The sequence below is a fragment of the Oryza brachyantha genome, chromosome 7 (genome assembly GCF_000231095.2).
Source record: "Oryza brachyantha chromosome 7, ObraRS2, whole genome shotgun sequence".
Classification (NCBI taxonomy): Eukaryota; Viridiplantae; Streptophyta; class Magnoliopsida; order Poales; family Poaceae; genus Oryza; species Oryza brachyantha.
In genome coordinates this window covers 8,301,288-8,322,839 of record NC_023169.2, presented here as the reverse complement: position 1 = coordinate 8,322,839, position 21,552 = coordinate 8,301,288, and the positions used below count along the sequence as shown (strand labels likewise).

The following is a 21,552-nucleotide window of genomic DNA, read 5'->3' as shown; positions in this document are numbered from 1 at the left end:
CGGGCCCCACTCGTCAGCCGACCGTTTCCCCCTCCCTTCCTCTCTCTCCTCCTCGGGCCCGCGTGTCAGTCTCTCCTTCCCCCTCTCCCTCACCGACAGGTGGTCCCCACCCGTCAGCCGTCAGCGCTTCCTCTCTCCTCGCTGACTTCAGCAGCCCCATTAATTGCGCAATAATGGATTTAGGACTTTTCTGTTTAGTTAAAAACCCAGAAAACCTCTAAAATTCATAAGTAATTCATCTAGTCTCCGTTTAGGTCCATTCAAATTTCATTAAATTCATAAAATTGTCAAAAATCCATTAAAAATACTTTCTTTTGCTGTTTCAGTACAGTTTGTGCCTGTTTTATTTACTTTTGTGCTTTGTCGCTTAGATTCGGACCCCGCCGAAGAGCCGGTTTACTTTGTGATCATCGCCGAAGTTCCCCAGGGGCCAGAGCAAGGCAAGTGGCACTCATCTTTGATCATATTGAACCCATTATTGCAAATCCCCTGCTTTATTCATTCAAATATGCATTGTGTTAATTAAAGTATTTACTATATTTATTTTCTTCGGGTAAACCTTATTATTATGCCGTTGATTATCCAACTTTATTCATGATGGACCAAGGGTAACTTGATCAATGTTAGGCCTAGGTTAATGCTTAGCCGTGCTTAGAACAAGTAGCTCATGGGATCACTTTAAATCATGCTTAGTTCTGAATAGCTGAGATAATGGTTCATTACCCGGTTCGGGTTAATGTCAACTAAAATATTGATAATGGTGGGTTCTGGGTGCATGGTTTTGAGAGTCGCACCCATGGCGATTAAGGACCGGTTCACGGGAAACCCTGGAAGTAATTAAGTGCTAACCACATGCCGAAATGGGTAAGGTGGGATTTGGAGCATGACTTCGAACTATTTGACGTACCGAGGCAAGGGTAGGCGTGATGGAGTATGGACGGGCAATCGTGGTGTAACGAAAGCCTCTGCTGCTTTCGGATCTACCAAGGCACAAGAGGGGACTGCCCGACTTGGTGTAAAGGAGGGGGTGAAACCTGAAGTGTGGTGCGATTAAATAGGGAGGGTTATGTGACGGGTCCTATCATGGTCTCCTTTCTGGTATACCATAGTGGTATGTCGGCGCACGTTCAAGTGTAGTGGAGTCGTGTCTTGTGGGTACAGTAGTGCACCTCTGATCAGAGTATAATCTATTCGGATAGCCGTGCCCACGGTTACGGGCGAGCTCCCAGCTTCACTGTGATTAGTGAACCTTTAATAACTTGAGTAAACTGGTTTTCACTTGGGACTACTGCAACATGGTGTAACGTTGAGTAGCGGTTGGGCCTGTTGCAACGTGGTGTAACGTTGGACAGTGTTGTGGTATTTTACAACTGTTATTTACTTATCGTTTACTGTATTCAATTACCTTTATTCTTTTTAATCTCTGTTATTTGTTTAACTGCTGCTTTACTGCAACTAACCCTAGCCTGCCCTTGATAATCCTTATGCATCATGTATTACCCTCTTTTCCGTGTTACTTGTTGAGTACGGTGGTTTATACTCAGCCTTGCCCAACTTTTCCCCCTTCAGAGCTAGAAGTTGAGTCCGATGGAGGTGTCTCTCAGGAGTGAGCCGATCTACCGTCGAAGCTTTGCCTGTGGACTGGAGCCGTACCCGCTGGAGCTAGTCTATCTTTTTCTTTCCGCTGCATTTCCGCTAGAATAAGTGTTATTTTCAGTTGTTTCTAAGAACGATGGTTATGTAATCAACATTGTCTTTTTGTGTACCCTGACTGGTCCTGGACAGGGATTTTAATATACAATTAAGTTCAGAAATTCGTGTGAGGAATTGTTTAACTGCTGCTTTACTGCAACTAACCCTAGCCTGCCCTTGATAATCCTTATGCATCATGTATTACCCTCTTTTCCGTGTTACTTGTTGAGTACGGTGGTTTGTACTCAGCCTTGCCCAACTTTTCCCCCTTCAGAGCTAGAAGTTGAGTCCGATGGAGGTGTCTCTCAGGAGTGAGCCGATCTACCGTCGAAGCTTTGCCTGTGGACTGGAGCCGTACCCGCTGGAGCTAGTCTATCTTTTTCTTTCCGCTGCATTTCCGCTAGAATAAGTGTTATTTTCAGTTGTTTCTAAGAACGATGGTTATGTAATCAACATTGTCTTTTTGTGTACCCTGACTGGTCCTGGACAGGGATTTTAATATACAATTAAGTTCAGAAATTCGTGTGAGGAATTTCTGGGCGTGACAATGTCCCTCGACGATTGTAGTCGGGCCGTGAACATCGTCTTCATCCAATCGAGTTATCCCCCTACCTCTCATCGAAAGATCAGGACACTAACCCTCGCGGGTTCTCATCATCATTGCACTCCAAGAAGACCCCACTGCTACCAGTGCCGTCGTACCGCACCCTGTCGTGGCACACCGTATACGTCAAATGCCACGACCGAAACCGCCGCATCATGCCACGCTTGGCACCAGTAGTAAGAAAAGCTGTTAGAGGGAGGGCAGTCTGGTCAGAGCACGGAGAAACTAATGGGACGACATTAGGGCATTCACACGTGCACACATAGCGATGTAGTGCATGGGCGATGCCCCGCAAAGCTCTGTGTGCCCTGGGCAGGGTGCACAAGACCCAATCTCGAGCATGGTGAGGACGCCGCTCGAGGCACGCGTTGCACGACGTCAACTCCCAGCGATTGGCCTCCGTCGCCTTCTAGATCTACGTCGCGTCATGCCCGATCACCGCCATTGCCCGGGATCCGTTGTGTGCACCCGTAGCCCGACTGCTGTCGCGTCCGCTAGAGCTCCGCCGCAGCGGGATCTGTGCCTCTGTCGCTAGATCTGCGTCACACTCAACCACCACCGCTGTCGCGTCCACGCAAGTTCCGCCTGAACGACAGAGACCGCCAGAGAGGGAGCGGCGGAGAGGTGGAGAGAGGGAGGGAGAGGCAGGAGAGACCGTCAAAGGGAGAGGGGGAGTTGCGAAGAGGCCGAGAGAGAGGTAGAGGGAGGGGTGGCCGGGGACAGGAAGGGAGACTACTGGGAGAGGCGGAGAGAGGGAAGGGGCCAGAGAGAGGAAGGCATCGACGGAGAGACCGAGGAGGGGAGAGAGGTCCTATTTAAGCCTATCGTGGGTCCCACTTGGAGTGACTTCCACAGTAAAGCATGTGGACTATGGAGTAGTTTTATCTACGTGGCTTATGGGAAAGTACCCCACTGTGAATGCCCTTGGGGCATGCACTATGCATCGCATCCCTACAAGTGGTCTCGACATGCCACCTAAACAAATACAAAACTACCCCCACCTTAGCATCTCCAGCACCGACACAATCACCCTCCCTCCATTGCACCATTGCTTTCTTCTCACCATCACTATCATCGTGACCTGCATGAAAGAATCCTACGGCACGAGCGTGAGAGCTGAGGCTCCTGTGGTCTCTACAGGATACGCGGAGCTTTGGAGGGGCATGTCAGAAGCTAATCTGGAGGCACGGATTCAACATGGCGATGCAGAACCACTTGCCACATCACTGTGCCCTTACCGTTCCAGCAACAATAGAACGACGTACGTGGCAAGTCCTTTCCATCGCCTAGCCCGCGACGAGTGGAGAGGCTCTTATCCATCCATCTCCAATCCGATGGCCAAAACAAATCTGATGATGTGGCATAGCCTAGCATGACCCCAGCCTGCCACCATTCATATATAGTACTTCATAATTTATATTGTCAGGGTGAATACATTATGTCCTATTATATATGTTGACATGTATTCCATAAGGGGTACATAAGATTTTTTAAATTTTTTTTCAAAACATTCTACAGGTAAATAATCATTATTATGTCCTATCACATATGCCTATAGGTATTTAATAAGGGGTACATAATTTTTTTTAACTTTTTCCAAAAAAATCCTGAGGATAAATAATCCTTTATATATTGAACATTTGGATGGAGTCTTTTTTTCCTTTAACCATCTTGACACCTCACCAGTCCGAGGGCGTTGTCTCCCCTTTCTTTCTTCTCTTTCTTGTCGTAGTCTCCTGCCCCTAAAAGAAGCCAAGAAAAAGCGGCAGAAGGAAGGGAAGAAGTGGGCCCTAGCCGCATGCCCGCACCGGCCGGCGGAATGGCGGCGCCGCCAAAGCCCTGGAAGGCGGTGTACGCCTTTTCCGGGGGCTCCCCGTGCAAGTCATGCAGGTCCTCCCTCGGCAAGGACCAGCTCCCGCTCGGCAAGATGGTCCAGGCCAACTAGTTCGACGGATTCATGCCCGTCCGTAACCGTATCCCCTCCCCTCCACCGTCCTTGTCGCCGGCAGTCTTTCTTCGTTCCCCATTGATGAATCTTTCTTTGATCTTTATTTAGGGTTTGGGAGGGTAGGGTTTTGGTGTGGCTTAGTGCTCTTGGGGTTTTCTTTGGGTTGTTTTGTAGACACGGAGGCGCATTGGATGAATACGAACTGGTTGTATCTTCTAGTTTGATTTGATGTGGGATCGTTTTTCATCTTGATGTGTATTGTGGATGTCGGTTTTGTGGGCATTTACCATAATAATTGTCTGCTTTGATGGGTGATTGGTTTTCATCTCCATGCGCAAAAAAAATATGCAATTTAACTAGTGTTGCTTAAGTTATTTGATAAACTAACTGTGTGAATCTTGTTTATCTTGGCAACGGGCTATACCAATGAAACCATTTTCTCCTTTTTGTTCATTAATCTGTTCTTGTTCCTATGAGTTATGTGTGGTTTACAAATTATTGTTTTGGCAGCTTTGTTTTTTTGTTTGCTCTTGTAATTGTTTCGTGGGTGCATGCGCGATATAGATGCTTAACTGTATTACGAAAGCTAAAACTTGGACGTGAATCCTTATTTGTATTATATATTGCTTATCTTGCACATTTGGATGCTGAAGCTTAATTGCTTTTTGTTAGATCACGTGCTCATGTAGTGATGTAGGCACTCGAATTATTTCACTGGCTCACTGGGAAATGTATGATCGTTTAGGGAAAACTGATGTGATCCTTCTGGATCTGCATGCCAATTTTCCTTAGTTTGTTCATTAAGTGGTTTGTGTGTCTGCTCTTGAAAGCCCAACAAATATACCTCGGTTAATGTAGTCATTGTCTTTCCCTTTTCTCTAGTGCATTAATCATCGTGCAATAGATTGGATTATATAAGCATAGGAGTTCCCTATAGTTTACACCCTATTGTTAGGCCTTAATCTGTTCTTGTTCCTATGAGTTCAGTGTGATTTGCAAATTATAATCTAGATATTGTTCTGGCAGCTTTGTTTTTTTTGTTTGCTCTTGTAATTGTTTTGTGGGTGCATGCGTAATATAGGTGCTTAACTATATTACGAAAGCTAAAACTTGGAGGAGAATCCTTATTTGTATTATTGATTGTTTATCTTGCACATTTGGTGCTGAAGCTTAATTGCTTTTTGGTTGGATCACTCTAATTATTTCACTGGCTCACTGGGAAATGTATGATCGTTTAGGGAAAATTGATGTGATCCTTCTGGATCTGCATGCCAAATTTTCACTTGATCGTATTCTTTTTTTTTTCTTGCAATGGCCTGACCATGTTCTTTTTAATATGGAGAATGAATTGCCAAATTTGCACCTTTTCTTTAAAGATCTAAACCTTTATTGGAACCTTTTTTGGTCATGGTAGATTCTCCAAGGTGCGGATGAAGAAAACGATGGTTATTTGTTTATGAATTGATCACTTCCATTTAATGTTAGTGCCCTGTTTTCTCTTTTTCAGATGTGAAATCATGCCAGTTGCATCCTCAGTAAGAAAAACCAGATAAAATCGTATGCAACTTCATCTTTTATTCATATTATTATATCTATTGGAAATCCGACATAATAAAATAGTCAATTCTTCATTTCCAATTAGTGTTGATGATGTTGAAGGAATAGACTGTTAGTATCTCAATTTTTACTCTCATTGGTGAGAGGATGGCACTCAATCTTAGGGCAATTTTCTGTTTACTTATCACCAAATGTCATACCTTCCTGGGGGGAGGTTGGATACATGTTTATAGCTGCATTCTAACATACGGAATGCTGTCCTAGAGCATCCTAACAACCTGTCCTAGAGCATCCTAACCACTTGTCCTAGAGCATCCTAACAACCTGTCCTAGATGCTGTCCTAGTAACTGAAAGCTGAAAAAGGCAATGGAAGGACACCACAGGACCAAGACCAAGACTTATTCCTTCATTTTCCCCCTAAGTCTTGTGCGTTGTCTTGTGGGAAAGTTGAGCCGTCCCGATGCGGGAGCAAAGCTCAAGGAACTTGATCCTCCCAAGGGGCTTGGTGAGCAAATCCGCAAGCTGGTCCTTGGTGTTGATCTAGCTCGCCTTGATGCTCCCTTCCTCCAAGCAGCCTCGGATGAAGTGGTACCGCACCCAAATGTGCTTGCTCCGTTCCTAAAAAGCGGGATTCTTTGCAAGGGCCAGAGCGGACTTGCTGTCCTCCCTGAGCTCCACCGCTCCAGTGTCTCTGCCGAGGAGATCACCGAGAAGTCGAGCAAGCCAGAGCGCCTGCATCGAAGTAGTGGAGGCTGCTATGTACTCGGCCTCGCAGCTGGATAAGGCCACCACCTGCTGCTTGACCGACTGCCAGCTAACGAGGCACTCGCCGAGGAAGAAGAGAATCCCGCTCGTGCTCTTGCTAGTGTCGATGTCACCGGCGTGGTCGCTGTCAGTGTACCCAATGAATTGTGCCTTTCCAGGGCACCTCGGGTAGTAGAGGCAGTGGTCGAGAGTCCCCGCAACGTAGCGGATGATCCTCTTCATAGCCTGCTGGTGCTCCATCGTCAGTCGCTGCATGAACCGACTAACGTAGCTGACGGAGAACGCTAAGTCTGGCCGTGTGTGGGTGAGATAGCGAAGGCTCCCCACGAGACGCCGGTACTGTGTAGCGTAAACCTCTTCCACCGTGCTGTCCCAGCTCAGCTTCAGCCTCTCCTCCATCGGGGTGAGGGCTGGGTTGCAATCGATGAGCCCAGCTAGCTCAACGACGCGCTTGGCGTAGGCAGTCTGGCGAAGTGTGATCCCGGAGTCATCTTGGTGCACCTCAATCCCCAGATAGAAGGAGAGAGGCTCCAAGTCACTCAGCTGGAAAGTGGTCTTCAATGTAAACACCCACCAGCACGGTATTTCCTCCATTTCCCCGCCGGTAGATAGCTGCCTTGAGCGGGCTTGGCTCGAAGCCCATACCCTTGAGCGTGGAATCCAACTTGGCATCCACGCCCTCGGTGCCTGCCGCAGGCCGTACAGAGCCTTGTGCAGGCGTAGCACCTTGCCCTCCTTGTCGGGGATCACAAAACCCGATGGCTGGTGCACGTAAACCACCTCCTTCAAGTTGCCTTTGAGGAACGCCGACTCGATGTCCATGTGATGGACGCGCCTACCTTCCTGAGCCGCCAGCGCAAGGAGTCGCACGGATTTCATCCGTGCCACGAGGGCAAAGGAATCGTCGAAGTCGATCCCCTCCTGCTGCACGAAACCACGTGCCACCAAGCGAGCCTTGTGCTTGACGATGGCTCCTACTTCATCCCCCTTCAGCTTGAACATCCACTTAAGGGAGATCGCACGATGACCACGAGGAAGGTCAGCAAGTTCCCAGCTGCGGTTCTCCTTAACCGCGTCCAATTCCATCATCATCGCGGTGCGCCATGCCGGGTGTCTCTCGGCCTCTGCGAAGGACCGAGGCTCGCCATCGTCGCACGCAAGGTGCAACTGTTCCTCAAGGTCATGAGGCACCAGTCCCGACACCGGCTGGCCGCCGAGGAGGTCCTCCATCGTACAGTACTGCAAGGGCCCTCTATCGTGGTAGGCGTCGATGCGCTCCTCATCATGTGAGAGCGGAGTAGCAAACTGCAGTGGGCTGCGCTCAACGTGAGTTGGTGTTGGTGTGGACGTGCCCTAGGGGTGGCTGTTGGCGCTGAAGTGTGTCGGGTCACCGGCTGTGGTGGTGTCGGGGAAGAGCTCGTCGTAGCCGAAGTCATGGCTTGAGAGCGTGGCGCTGCCGAAGTGGCGTGTGCCGGAGTTGGTGGAGACTCGGAGACCGGGGTAGGCACGCTCGGTGGTGAAGGAGAGCTGCCCACTCCCCCAGCTCCCTTGAAGTGGATGTACTCGACAGTGAAATCGTTGTACGTCGGAGTAGAGTCGTTGTCCACCGTCTTGTCCCGTGCCCATCCTCGCCCTTCGTTGAACACCACGTCATGCACCGTGCGCACACGCTATGTCTTGAGGTCGAGGATGCGGTAGGTCTTTGAGCCCTCCGTGTAGCCGATGAACACTCCTGGGGTGCTCCTGTCGTCAAGCTTGCCAATGTGGCCAAGCTCCTTGGCGAACGCGAGGCAGCCGAAGACCCACAGGTGGGACACCGCTGGCTTGCGCCCATGCTAGGCCTCGTACGACGTCCTGCCATTGAGGGCCTTGGTAGGTGAGCGGTTGAGGATGTAGATGGCCGTCACCACCGCTCAACGACGCCGTTCTGTTGCGGGCTGTATGGCGCGGAGTAGTGGCGGTGAATACTTTCTTCAGCACAATACGACACAAATTTAGCCACCGTGAATTCACTGCCGTTGTCGGTGCGCAGAAAACGCAACTTGCGGCCGTACTCCGCCTCCGCAGCAGCCTCCATGCACCTGATGGTGTCCGCAGCCTCTCCCTTGCTACCGAGAACCGTCACCCACATGTAGCGGGAGAGGTCGTCAACGAGCAGCAAGAAGTAGCGACATCCTCCTGGTGTGGCCGGAGTCACTAGGCCACACAAATCGCCATGCACGAGCTCGAGCTGTTCCTTGGCTCGAAAGCTCGTCTGATGGGGAAAGGGGAGCCGCCTCTACTTCGTCAACATGCAGTCATCACAGAACTACTCCACGTGGTCAAGACATGGCAAGCCTCGCACTATCTCCTTTGTACTGAGCCGCTTCAGGGCCTCGAAGTGGAGATCGCTGAAGCACTCGTGCCACTGCCATGCCTCATCGTCCCGACGGGCGGCAAGGCACACGGGTTGCGCCACTTACACATTGAGGATGTAGAGTCGGTTGGTGCCTCTTGTTACCTTGACGAGGAGGCGACCATGGCACTCCCCGATCTTGCGCCGATGCCAAATCCTCATGACTCCATTCTTGATCATCACGCATGAGTCTTCCTCTTCTTCTAGTTGTCCAATGCTGATGATGGAGTTCCTCAGCGCCGGGATGTAGTAGACTCCGGTGAGCAGCCTGTGCTCGTCGGACTTAGTGGTGAAGATGACGGAGCCGATGCCGTTGATATCTACGCAAGAGGCATCTCCAAACTTGACAAAGCCTCTGACGCTAGAATGAAGCTCGGTAAAGAACTCCCGTCGGCCAGTCATGTGATGGGTGGCCTCGGTGCCGAGGACCCATCCATCAGTCTTGTCGTTGCTGGAGTCGTCGCCAAGAAGGGTGCGTGCCTTCGGCTCATCTAGGTGGAGGAAAGCCGATGCGGCCAGTGCCGCTGGAGATAGCTCGATGCTTGCGTGTGCCAGAAGCAGGGCTAGTTCTTCCTCGTCTACTTGTGCGGCGTTGGCTTGGCCGTGTCGTGGCTGCCGGTAGTCCTTGGCCCAATGACCAGACTTGCGACAGTTGCGGTAGGTGTCGTCTCGCGTCGACCTGCGGTTGCCGGTGATGCCGCCCTAGACGCCTCCACGGGCTCCACCCCGGATGCGTCCTCGTAGCCTGACCTGGACGCCTCCACGCCCCTTGTGCAAATTGCCCACGCTTGCGGCCGCCTACCAAGGACTCCCCTTTTTCCCATCACCCTGGCAGGCCTCCCACTACTCCTGAGTGAGATGGAGCTTCCCGCCAATGGTGATGGGCCCGGAGAGGGGCTGTTGCTCATCTCTGTTGACGACTTTGAGGCGACCAATCGCCTCCTCGATCGTCATCATTGAGAGGTCCAGCAGAGATTCGATCGAGCGGGCGATCTGTTTGTACTTCTCTGGGATGCAGCAAAAGAGCTTCTCGACAGCTCTCTCCTCGTTGTAGATATCGTCGCCGTACTGCACCATTTTGTGCAACACAGTGTTGAGACGAAGGGCAAAATCATCGATGTCCTCACCTGGCTTGAAGGCCAGGTTCTCCCAATCCTTGCGGAGTGCTTGCAGCGTGGTCTTGCAGGCGCGGTCACTACTGATGCGTGCGGTAGCGATGGCGTCCCAGGCCTCCTTGGCAGTCCGCTTTTGCGAAAGTGAAAACTGCATCTCAGACGGAACTGCAGCGATGAGGGCATCCAGCGCTGTTCGGTCTTCATCGTAGTCGACGTCGCCGTAACAGACTGCCTCCCACATGTGCCGCACCTGGAGCCTCACCCTCATCATCGCGACCCACTCGATGTAGTTGGTTTTTGGAGGGTAGGCCACCCACCACCGGGACCAAAGTCCCTGACCACCGCTTGGATGTCGTGGTAGCCATGGCACCGGTCAAGGGAAGGAGAGTCGCGTTGCCTATGAGGGTCGCGCTCTCCGTAGACCCAGCCACCACCGCCGGGAGCGCCACCGCCGCGCGCATGCTCTGGGCTACCGCTGACACGCATGCGCCTGTTTGAGCTACCGTTGCCGCACGCACCCCCTCCTAGAGCGTCGTCGGTGGGCGCCTGGACCACCGCCGCTGTTGGGGTGGGCTGCTGCCCATCGTGCTGTCCGCTCTCGCGCCCTTTCTCTTACCGGCTCCTCAAGGTCCCTGTCACCGGCGAAGGAGTCGTTGATGCTGCTGCGCAAGGTCTCAACCTCAACCTCCGCCGCTCGTGCTGCATCTTCTGCCTCCTCTGCTTCTGCCTCCACGCTGATCGCCGCCAACTCCGCTGCCGCCCTTGTTGCTGCTGCTGCGGTTTGTGCCGCTGCTCGCCTGTGCTCTTGCGCTACAGCGAGCTCAGCGTCCTGCTGACGCCATGTGCTCGAGGCACCCTTCCGCCTCCACCCTGCGCGCTTCTAGGGGGCTGCTGCATGGAGAAGGGAAAGGGAAAGGGGAAGGAGGAGCAGCCGGTGCTGCTAGTGGTGGTGGCTGAGTGCTCACTCGAGCTTGGGAAAGGGAGGAGCAAGAGATGTTCAACCTATAGAAAAGTGTGGCTCTGATACCAGATGTTAGTATCTCAATTGTTACTCTCATTGGTGAGAGGATGACACTCAAGCTTGGGGCAATTTTTTGTTTAGTTATCACCAAATGTCATACCTTCCCGGGAGGAGGTTGGAATACATATTTATAGCTGCATTCTAGCCTAAGGAATGATGTCCTAGAGCATCCTAACAACCTGTCTTAGAGCATCCTAACCACTTATCCTAGAGTATCCTAACAACCTGTCCTAGATGCTATCCTAGTAACTAAAAGCTGAAAAAGGCAAGGGAAGAACACCACAAGACCAAGACCAAGACTTATTCGTTCGTAGACACACTTAGATGGGATGACCAAGAGAAGATCAGAAGTTATACTGGAAGTGCACCAGCTACTGCAAGTTCCGCAGTGGCTATTTCAGATAACTGCACTATTGAGGTTGCTAAATCTGCTCGTACTTTCTGTAGGCGGTATGGTGAAAAGATTACTAAAGGAACGGTCTGTATCTTTTGATCAATCAATTTTATACATGCTTTCTAATTAGTCCCTTGAAGGTAAGAAGTTTATGCTTGTTGCCACATGAGATTTGTGTTTGTACTTTGTTGTTATTCAAATTATAGTCTTGAACGTAACCTCCTCTTGATGATCAACACCTTACAGTTTAACACTTTACAGTCTTAAAACATGCATTCAGCTAACAATCATAGATAAACAGAAGTTTTTCCTTCTTGAATGAACCTTGATGCAAATGTGTAAGAATGATGGATTGTAACATATTTCTTGTTCCTTATAATTACTCTCTTGGAAAAATACTATACTCTTGAAAATTCTGAATGTTTTTTATTGCTTTATTTATTTAGGAAAGTTGTTATGTCTCTGTGAAAAATACTGTACTATTCAAAATTCAGACCAGGTCATTCACATGTTCTTTTATTTTCTAAACATACATCTAGACAATATATGGTTCTGCTACATAATGACATCAAATATTCTTTTCTGTACGCTAATCCCTGTAAATAATTCCCAAGCTTATGCATTGGGATTTCAAGTAACTAGAAAACCTAAAGGCCCCAATTCCCCCTTTTGGTTTTAGTTAGTGTGCCACATTCCATTAGCAAACATTAGGACTGAATTTTATGTTAAATTACTTTGTCAAATGAAGCTAGCTGCAAAATGTATTCTTTTCTCAGAAACACAGGAGGGCTGCATTTCATTTAATTTAAGAACGAACATATGTACAAACAAAAAAGGAAGGAGAAAAAGGGAAACAACCCATCGTTTCCCACAACTAAGACACTTCCAAAAATGACCTCCCTACCATCCTTAGACAAGTTGGGGTCATCTTCTTACTAAGCAACTTTTGGAGCGCATGTGCGCCATCTAAGCATCACAAGTTACTCTCATTTGACACTGCTTTTAAAACCACCGAAATGGTAGGAGTAACCCCATTGGACCCAATGGCATTCCGATGCTTCCATAGCTCCCAAGCAATCAAGATAATGTACCAAGTTAGCCCCTTCTGAGCGTCTTTGTGAATTTCTTTGTAGTTTTGCACCACCAACTAGAAAAACTTAACTCTGTAGGTTGATGAGCAGCTGCACTTAACTCAACATCTGAAATGTTATGAATTATCTATGGTAAGTGTCCAAAGACCGGGTGATTGAGCACTTGCCCTCTAATAGCATCGGTAGGGCTTCTCCCTGCTGAGCTAAAAGAGGCTCTGAGGCTTAGGGTTAACTATAGAGATTCATTGATCGATTGATAGTAGAGTACATGGGGGCCCTTTATATATAGGGAGGACTGACTTCACATCCAAAGAACTAATCTCTAACATTGTAGAAAGTAGGAACCAATCCAATCTCTATCTCTAGTTATCTCTTTCCTAACTAGATAATCATCTCCTCTCTTTGTTTACTTATTCCTAGTTTATCATGCCTAAACTGTTGCATGGGCGTGGCCCATGCCCATAACATGAGAGAACCAAGGACCACACTTGCTAGGGTGAAGACACAATAAACCAAAATATGCTGAATATTTATTATATCGATTTTTCTTATTTACTGACTCCTAGTTGAGTACTCTAAGGAATTACTCCCTCCGCCCTGAAATGTAACTATTTCTAGAGTTGGGCATGAGGATTATGAAAGCATATGGGAATGATTAGATGGAGGTTGTGATTGGTTGAGAAAAGAATATAGGTGAAAAAAAATAAATGGAGAATGATTGCGATTGGTTGAGATAAGGAGGTAGGTGGAGAAATAGCTTCATTTTGAGATAAATGGTGGATGGTAGAAATAGCTTCATTTTGGGATGGAGTATAATAATTACCGTGGTTAATTCAAGATAGGAAACATTTGATGATCAGGGGTAGTACATGTTTGACATTTTTCATGCACTTAGCTCATAATGTTTGTTTTGAAGATACATGAATATTATATAACTCTGATAGGGCAACTTATATTTTAAAAACATGGTCCTTGTGCTGACTCTAAATTGTTTCTCTGCAATATTTTCTTTTTGTCTTGGTTCGTGTTTCATCTAAGCTTGAAGGGCAAGGTTGGTACCACACCAGCTGTTTTCTGGAGATGTCCCCAGCTGCAAATGTCGAGAAATTCACAGGCTGGGAGGTCCTGTCACATGAGGATAAAGGAGCTGTTCTTGATCTTGTCAAGAAAGATGCTCCTAAAACAGGTAATGAAACATGGAGATAAATTTTTTCTTTAGTTCACTTTGTAATCTGACTTGTTTTATTTGTATGGTTTTCAAGAACTTCTAAGGCTTCCAAGCGCAAGAATAGTGACAATGATATGCATGACTGTAAAGCTCCCAAGATAGACAGGAGTATATCAGAAGGCGCACAAAATAAAGGGAAAGTTGTTGTATCATGTGAGTCCAATGCTAGTTCTACTGACCTTCAAGAAAAGCTTAAAGAGCAGAGAGGCACACTTTGGAAATTGAAGGATGAACTTAAGAAGCATGTGTCAACTGCTGAACTAAGGAACATGCTCGACGCTAATGGGCAGGATACATCTGGGCCAGAGCGGCATCTATTGGATAGTTGGTAATGCTGCATGCTATTTGTGTAATGGTTTTTAACTTCCTGCACTATTCCATCTAATGAGTGGTTGACATTTAAAAAAACTGCACTACAAGGATTCTGCACATAATATGTCCTTGTGTAGTGCTATTTTCTAGAGGATAATTATAACTAATGACAAATGGTGCTGGTGTATGAATTGTTGGGATAGCTTTTCCCCAATGCCCCAATTGATCTTCTATGTTCTTTTTTGCTAGATCTATTTTCTGCTTGCTTTCTAGTCCCAAATCCTTGTGGTAACTCTATGGTTATAGGATGCGATATTGGTTTCTTAGTGGAATTCTATGCCTTTTGTTGTGGTTCTTTTGGAACTTGTTCCATATATACAAATATTATTATTATTTCCTTAATAGTAGCTGTACCATTTTATTTTTTCCTTAAAGTAGCTATTCCTTTTTTATTTTTTATAAATTCACATTTGTTTAAATTTTTGTTTTTGTTGTTTAGTATTTTTTTTGTTCAGCTGCTGTGTTAGATTTATCTACATGAATTCGGTTAAAGTAAGGCGGCAGGCATGTAAACCAGAATTCAGTTATAAATTTTGTACTTTTTATTAGGTGGTCTGGGACTTCCATTTCAGTTTTTAGCCTATATAATGAGCCATTTTTTTTCCTTTTGCCCTTTTGTAGCAGCTAGCATTCTCTGAAGTAAGGCATGAATGTTTTGTGTATATTTCAAACAAGACAAACAGTATTGATAGCATAGACCTCATCTCTTTCTTCCTCTTCTGGCAGCGCTGATGGGATGCTTTTTGGAGCATTGGGTCATTGCCCAGTCTGTTCGAGTTTCCTCTACTATCATGGTGGCCAATATCATTACAATGGTTATGTATCAGAGTGGTCCAAGTGTACTTATCCTACTACAGATCCTGTTCGCAGTAAAAAGAAGTGGAAAATTCCTGATGAGATGGATAATGATTATCTTGCAAAGGTATGCCTAAGCTTTCTTTTCCAAACAAATATCATTCACAAATCACAATGCTTGGTTTCCACTGTTAGATAAGCAAATATGTATGTTGCAGTGGTTCAAGCCTCAAAAGGTTAAGAAACCAGAAAGAGTTCTTCCGCCAATGTCACCTGAGAAATCTTTGTCCCAATCCACTGTTGGTGATGGATTGGATAAATTGAGAGTTTCTATAGTAGCACAATCTAAAGATGTGGTTGTAAGTAATCTTTCAGTACTTTTTGGTACAGTTATCCTCAGGTTCTCCTGTGAGTTCTTCATATTTACTGTGTGGCTTTCTGACATGAAGCCTAAAAGTTGTCAGTTGTATATGCTTTATATATTGGTTTGCTTAAGTCAGTTCCTTGAAACTAGCTAGTTAGACAACAATACTCATACTTGTAGGCTGGGCCTATATCAGACCCACATGGTGGTGGTGGTATGGACTTATTTGCTTTTAGGTTCGTGAAATACATAGTAGTAACTGTTTTATGACTTAAGCCATGAAATGGTAGTCTTACTCTTATGCACTCATGTATCCTATGCATGTATAAATGCCTTCCAGCACTCGTTGCAACTCTAGTGGCATTAACATATTTTCTCCTCACTTAGTCTAGTTCGGCCAAATCAAAATCATGAAATTCCACTTGCAAGATTGTGTTTTCGAGACAACAAGCTTTGAAAACCTTTTCGATGGAGCTTTCAAAAATTATACGGACCATATACTTCATCTGTTTGAGCTCAAATTTTCTATGGTTAGTTCCTGTCTACTCCTATGTTAAAAGAACATATTAAAAAGACAAAATAAAAAGTGCACACTCTCCTCTCCACTGGAGAGAGAGAGCAAAAAAGAGAGGGAGCACATAGCTAGTTTTGTGGGAGCTTCAATATATGCTATTTTTTCTAATTATAATCTCGTATCATCGTTCATGGTTTGTCCTTTGTAGCACCCTTTGTGGTTAGGCTCGAGTCTCTATTATGGCTAGCCTAATACCAACACGATACCAAGAACAATTTGCTCATGCACCGATGCTCCAACTTCCTGATTTTGGTAAGACCTTTGAACTTGAGTGTGATCTTAGTGGTATTGGGATTAGATGCATGATGATTCAAGATGATAAACCTATTGCTTACTTTAGTGAGAAATTATCTATGCTTTGTTTGAATTATTCTACTTTTAGTTCGAACTTTAGAGACTTGGCAACATTATTTGTGGCCCAAAGATTTTGTTATACATTCTGATCAAGAATCTTTGATGCATATTCGAAGTCCAATTAAACAGAACCATCGACATGTGATAATTAAGCACAAGAAGTGGAAGGAGAATATTATTGCTGATGCTTTGTTTAGGTGATATACTATGCTTTCACGGCTTGACTTTAAAATTTTTGGTTTGAAAATGTTTAAGAAACAACATGTGCATGAACAATTTTGTTATCGCTTATCAATGATGGTTTTACCTATAGAGCAAATAGGCTATGCATCGCAGCTCTGTTTGTTAGTTCCTACAGGAAGCAGGCTGACAGAACATTTTGGGGTTTGCCTAGAGGATGTGCTTGCTAGCTATTTTTATTGGCCAAAGACGAGGCGTGACGTGGAGCTCTATGTTTTTTACTGCACGACATGCAATAAAGCTATGTCAAGCTTGAATCCACATGGGTTATATATGCATCTTTCTATTTCTAGTGTTTAATGGGAGGATATTTGTCATGCCCAGAAATTCCTCACACGAATTTCTGAACTTAATTGTGTATTAAATCCCTGTCCAGGACCAGCCAGGGTACACAAAAAGACAATGTTGATTACATAACCATCGTTCTTAGAAACAACTGAAAATTACACTTATTCTAGCGGAAATGCAGCGGAAAGAAAAAAGGTAGACTAGCTCCAGCGGGTACGGCTCCAGTCCACAGGCAAAGCTTCGACGGCGAATCAGCTCACTCCTAAGAGGCACCTCCATCAGACTCAACTTCTAGCTCTGGGGGAAAGTTAAGCAAGGCTGAGTACAAACCACCGTACTCAATAAGTAACACGGACAAGGGGGAAATAAATGATGCAAAGGGATTAACAAGGACAGGCTTAAGGTTAGTTGCAATAAAGCGGTAGTTAAACAAATAATAGAGATTAAAAGAATAAAGCTAATTGAATACAGTAAAGCATAAGTAAATAACAGTTGTAAAGTACCACAACACTGTCCAACGTTACACCACGTTGCAACAGGCCCAACCGCTACTCAACGTTACACCACATTGCAGTAGTCCCGAGTGAAAAACCAATTACTCAAGTTATTAAAGGTTCGCTAATCACATTGAGGCTGGGAGCTCGCCCATAACCGTGGGCACGGCTATTCGAATAGTTTATACTCTGATCAAAGGTGTACTACTGTACCCACAAGACACGACTCCACTACACTTGAACGTGCGCCGACATACCACCATGGTATAACGGAAAGGAGACCGTGATAGGACCCGTTACACAACCCTCCCTATTTAATCGTACCACACTTCAGATTTCACCCCCTCCTTTACACCAAGTTGGGCAGTCCCTTCTTGTGCCTTGGCAGATCCGGAAGCAGCAGAGGCTTTCGTTACACCACGATTGCCCGTCCATACTCCATCACGCCTACCCTTGCCACGGTATGTCAAATAGTTCGAAGTCATGCTTCAGATCCCACCTTACCCGTTTCGACCTATGGTTAGCACTTAATTACTTCTAGGGTTTCCCGTGAACCGGTCCTTAATTACCATGGGTGCGACTCTCAAAACCATGCACCCACAGCCCACCGTTATCAATATTTTAGTTGACATTAACCCGAACCGGGTAGTGAAACAATATCTCAGTTATACAGAACTAAGCATGATTAAAGGTGATCCCATGAGCTACTTGTTCTAAGCACGGCTAAGCATTAACCTAGGCCTAACTCTAATCAAGTTACCCCTGGTTTAGCAATGCATAAAGTTGGATAAACAACGGCATGATAATAAGGTTTACCCGAAAAATAACATACAGTAAATACTTTAATTAAAACAATGCATATTTGAATTAATAAAGCGGGAAATTTGCAATAATGGGTTCAATATGATCAAAGATGAGTGTCACTTGCCTTGCTCTGGTCCCTGGGGAACTTCGGCGACGATCTCGAAGTAAACCGGCTCTTCGGCGGGGTCCGAATCTAAGCGACAAAGCACAAAAATAAATAAAACAGGCACAAACTCTACTGAAACAGCAAAAGAAACTATTTTTAATGGATTCTTGACAATTTTATGAATTTAATGAAATTTGAATGGACTTAAACGGAGACTAGATGAATTACTTATGAATTTTAGAAGTTTTCTAGGTTTTTAGCTAAACAGAAAAGTCCTAAATCAATTATTGCGCAATTAATGGGGCTGCTGACGTCAGCGAGGAGAGAGGAGGCTGGCGGCTGACAGGTGGGGACCACCTGTCGGTGAGGGAGAGGGGGAGGGAGAGACTGACACGCGGGTCCCACGGGAGGAGAGAGGGAGGAGGGACGCGGTGGTGGCTGACGGGTGGGTCCCGCTCGTCAGCGAGAGGGGAACAGAAAGGGGAACAGCGAGCGCGGCCGGCGACGGGAGTGGCGGGCGGCACGGCGGCGGCGGCGCACGGCGACGGCGACGACGGCGCGACGGCGCGACGGCGACGACGGCGCGACGGCGTGACGGCGACGACCGGCGTCCGGCGACGGCGACGACGGCCGAGGCGGCGGCGCACGCGGCGCAACCCGGCAAAGCAGCGGCGACGGCTGGCGCGGCGACGACTGGCGAGCGGCGAGCGCGAGCACGCGCGAGCGCAGGTGACGGCGGCTAGACGACGGCGCCGCGAAGGCGACGACGACCGCAGCGGGCGGTGGGGACGACGGGCTCCGCACCCGTCCGGCGACGGCGTGCGGCTCGGCGGCGGTTGGCCGGGAAGGGGAGAGAGAGGGGAGGAGGATGGAGAGGCTCACCGGCGGCGGCGAGAGCGCGGACGGGTTGGCGAGATCGAGGCGGAGGTGGCGACGCGGGTAGGAGCGGAAGATCGGCAACGGCGGCGGAGATCGACGAGCGACGGCGAGGCGACGAGGCGCTGCGGCGACAGGGCGGAGAGGGAACGCGCGGCGCTGGGGATGTCCACCGGCGACGATGGGGGCGGCAATCCGACGGCGACGACGGCGCGGAGGCGGTGAAGCAGCTGGACGACGACGACCGGCGGCTGGCGGCGAGATTGAACGATGGCGGCGAACAGCGACAGTGCGGCGGCAACGTGAGCGAAGACGGAAAGTGGGCGACGGCGCGCGGCGGCTCGAGATTTAAAGGGCGGCGGCACCGGCTAGGGCGGGCGGAGGTTGGAGACCGAGTCGGGCACGACGCGGTCTCGGCGGCGGCCGTTGCGGCGGCGGCGGTTGCGGCAGCGGCGCGGAGTCGGAATCGGCCGGCGCGGCGCGGGCGCGGGCGCGGGCGCTGGCGGGGGAACGGTCACGGACAGGTGGGCCCCACCTGTCAGTGGCGCGAGGGAGGAGGGAGGCGGCGCGGACTCGCGGGCGCAGGCGACGCGGCGAGCTGGGTCGAGCGGCGGCCCAGGCGGGGCGCGCGCGGGGCGGGGAGAGCGGCCGGTCGGCTGGGCCGGCCGAGGGGGGGAGAGAGTGGTGGGCCGGCTCGGCTGGGCCGGCCCGGGAAGGAAGAAAAAGAAAAAGAAAAAGAAAAAGGAGGGAGGAAAATTGGTCTTCGGCCCAATTTGAAAAGGAAGGGAAAAAGAAAGGAAAAAGGAGGGAAAAAGGAAAACCCCACTTTTGCCGAGTTTTAAATTAACTTGTTTGGCCAAATTTTATACTTCTGCAGTTTGAATTTAAATCCAGTTAGTCGATTTGCGAGCCTCGATTTAATTAAATTAGGTTCTTTTAGAGGGATTCTTCCTGAGTTAATTAAGCCAATTGTTGCTTACGAATTTCTTTTACGATTTTAGGCTTAGGACGAAACTCCGGGTGTGACAATATTCCAATGGATTTTGTGTATGAATTGCCTAGTATAAGAGGGGGAGGGATAACATATTTATTGTGGTTGATAGATTCTCTAAGATGGCACGTTCTATTACTTGTCATAAGACCGACGATGTTATCCATATTACTAATTTGTTTTGTATGGAGATTGTTCGTCTCCATAGCGTGCCATCCACTATTGTTTTAGATCGTGATATGAAGTTCTTGAGCCACTTTTGGAGGATCTTAGTCGGGAACCACATTATTGTTTTCTACAATGTGTCATCCTCAAATTGATGGACAAACTGAAGTGATCAATCATACATTGTATCAAATGTTGCAGGATATTTTAAAGCATAATTTGAAGATGTGCGAAGAATGTCTATCTCATGTGGAGTTTGCCTACAATCGTGTGATGCATTCTACCACAAAGATGAGGTAGATGAGCCCTTTTCAGGTGATATACAGGTTCAATCCTCATGTTTTCATCATGTTCTGAATACATGAATTTAGATGTTTCTAAACATGCTGAATTTGTGTTTAGATTGCATGAAACTACTACAGAGAATATCGGACACATGAATGAGAAATATAACATTGCTAATAGTTAGGGTAGACAAGAGTTAACTTTTGAACATGGTGGTCTTGTTGCATTTGAGAAATGATAGATTTCCTGAATTGTGCAAGTCCAAAATTGATGCCTAAAGCTGATGGTCCATTCAAAATTATTGATAAGATAAATGATAATGTATACATGCTTGAATTGCCTATAGATTATGGTGTTAGCGATACATTCAATGTCGTTGATTCAAAGTCCTACATGGGAGTGGAGGATGAGATGTGTCAAGGATGACTCCAATTCAGGAGGGGAGGATGATGACGACATCTCCAACGTCAACATAGTTATGCCAAATCCACAAACCCAACCCATGTACAAGGACCAATCACGTGTTCTTGTGCTCGCCAACTTAATTATCAAGTGAATACATTCTTAGGATCGCATAAACATAATTTAGTGATTGACATACCACTAAGTTCTTGTGATGACGTTATTGTGCTCAAGAACAAAAATACATGATGAAGAAAGATCTTCTTTGCTTCGACCTCTTTCACATCGTTGAATTTAAATGAGCATAGCCGTTGATCCAGAAATCCGTTTGGGTGTAGAAGTACTTGATGGAAAGGTTTTGAAGTCTACTTTCAAACTGATCTACTCTCATCTCAAGATTCTTCTCATATAGACTGTAATTGCCAAAACAATACCAATATATCAAGGCCCACCATTTGTGGGTTGTAGGCCCACGTATCAACTGGAGTCCATCAGGGACGTGTCTTAGTGTTAGAGGACATCCCCAGCTCGTCCTTCCACATGTACATAAAAAAATTCTTAGCTATCATATAATATCTTGAGTTTTGTTTAGATCAAAGTTTAATTTTGCTACTTCGCCATGTAATCCCAT

At 47.2% G+C, this 21,552-nt stretch overlaps 1 protein-coding gene and 1 pseudogene across 1 annotated transcript; both read left to right on the top strand.

Moving 5' to 3' along the window:
* Positions 1-4,115: 4,115 nt before the first annotated feature.
* Positions 4,116-11,704, top strand: LOC121053226 (annotated as a pseudogene).
* A 1,905-nt stretch (positions 11,705-13,609) lies between these two features.
* Positions 13,610-21,075, top strand: LOC102714064 (poly [ADP-ribose] polymerase 1-like). Its single transcript, XM_040526293.1, has 5 exons — positions 13,610-13,769; positions 13,846-14,139; positions 14,910-15,105; positions 15,197-15,437; positions 20,879-21,075. Exons 2-5 carry the CDS (start codon positions 13,886-13,888, stop codon positions 21,073-21,075), a joined length of 888 nt encoding a protein of 295 aa, XP_040382227.1. The 5' UTR covers positions 13,610-13,769; positions 13,846-13,885.
* Positions 21,076-21,552: the final 477 nt, after the last annotated feature.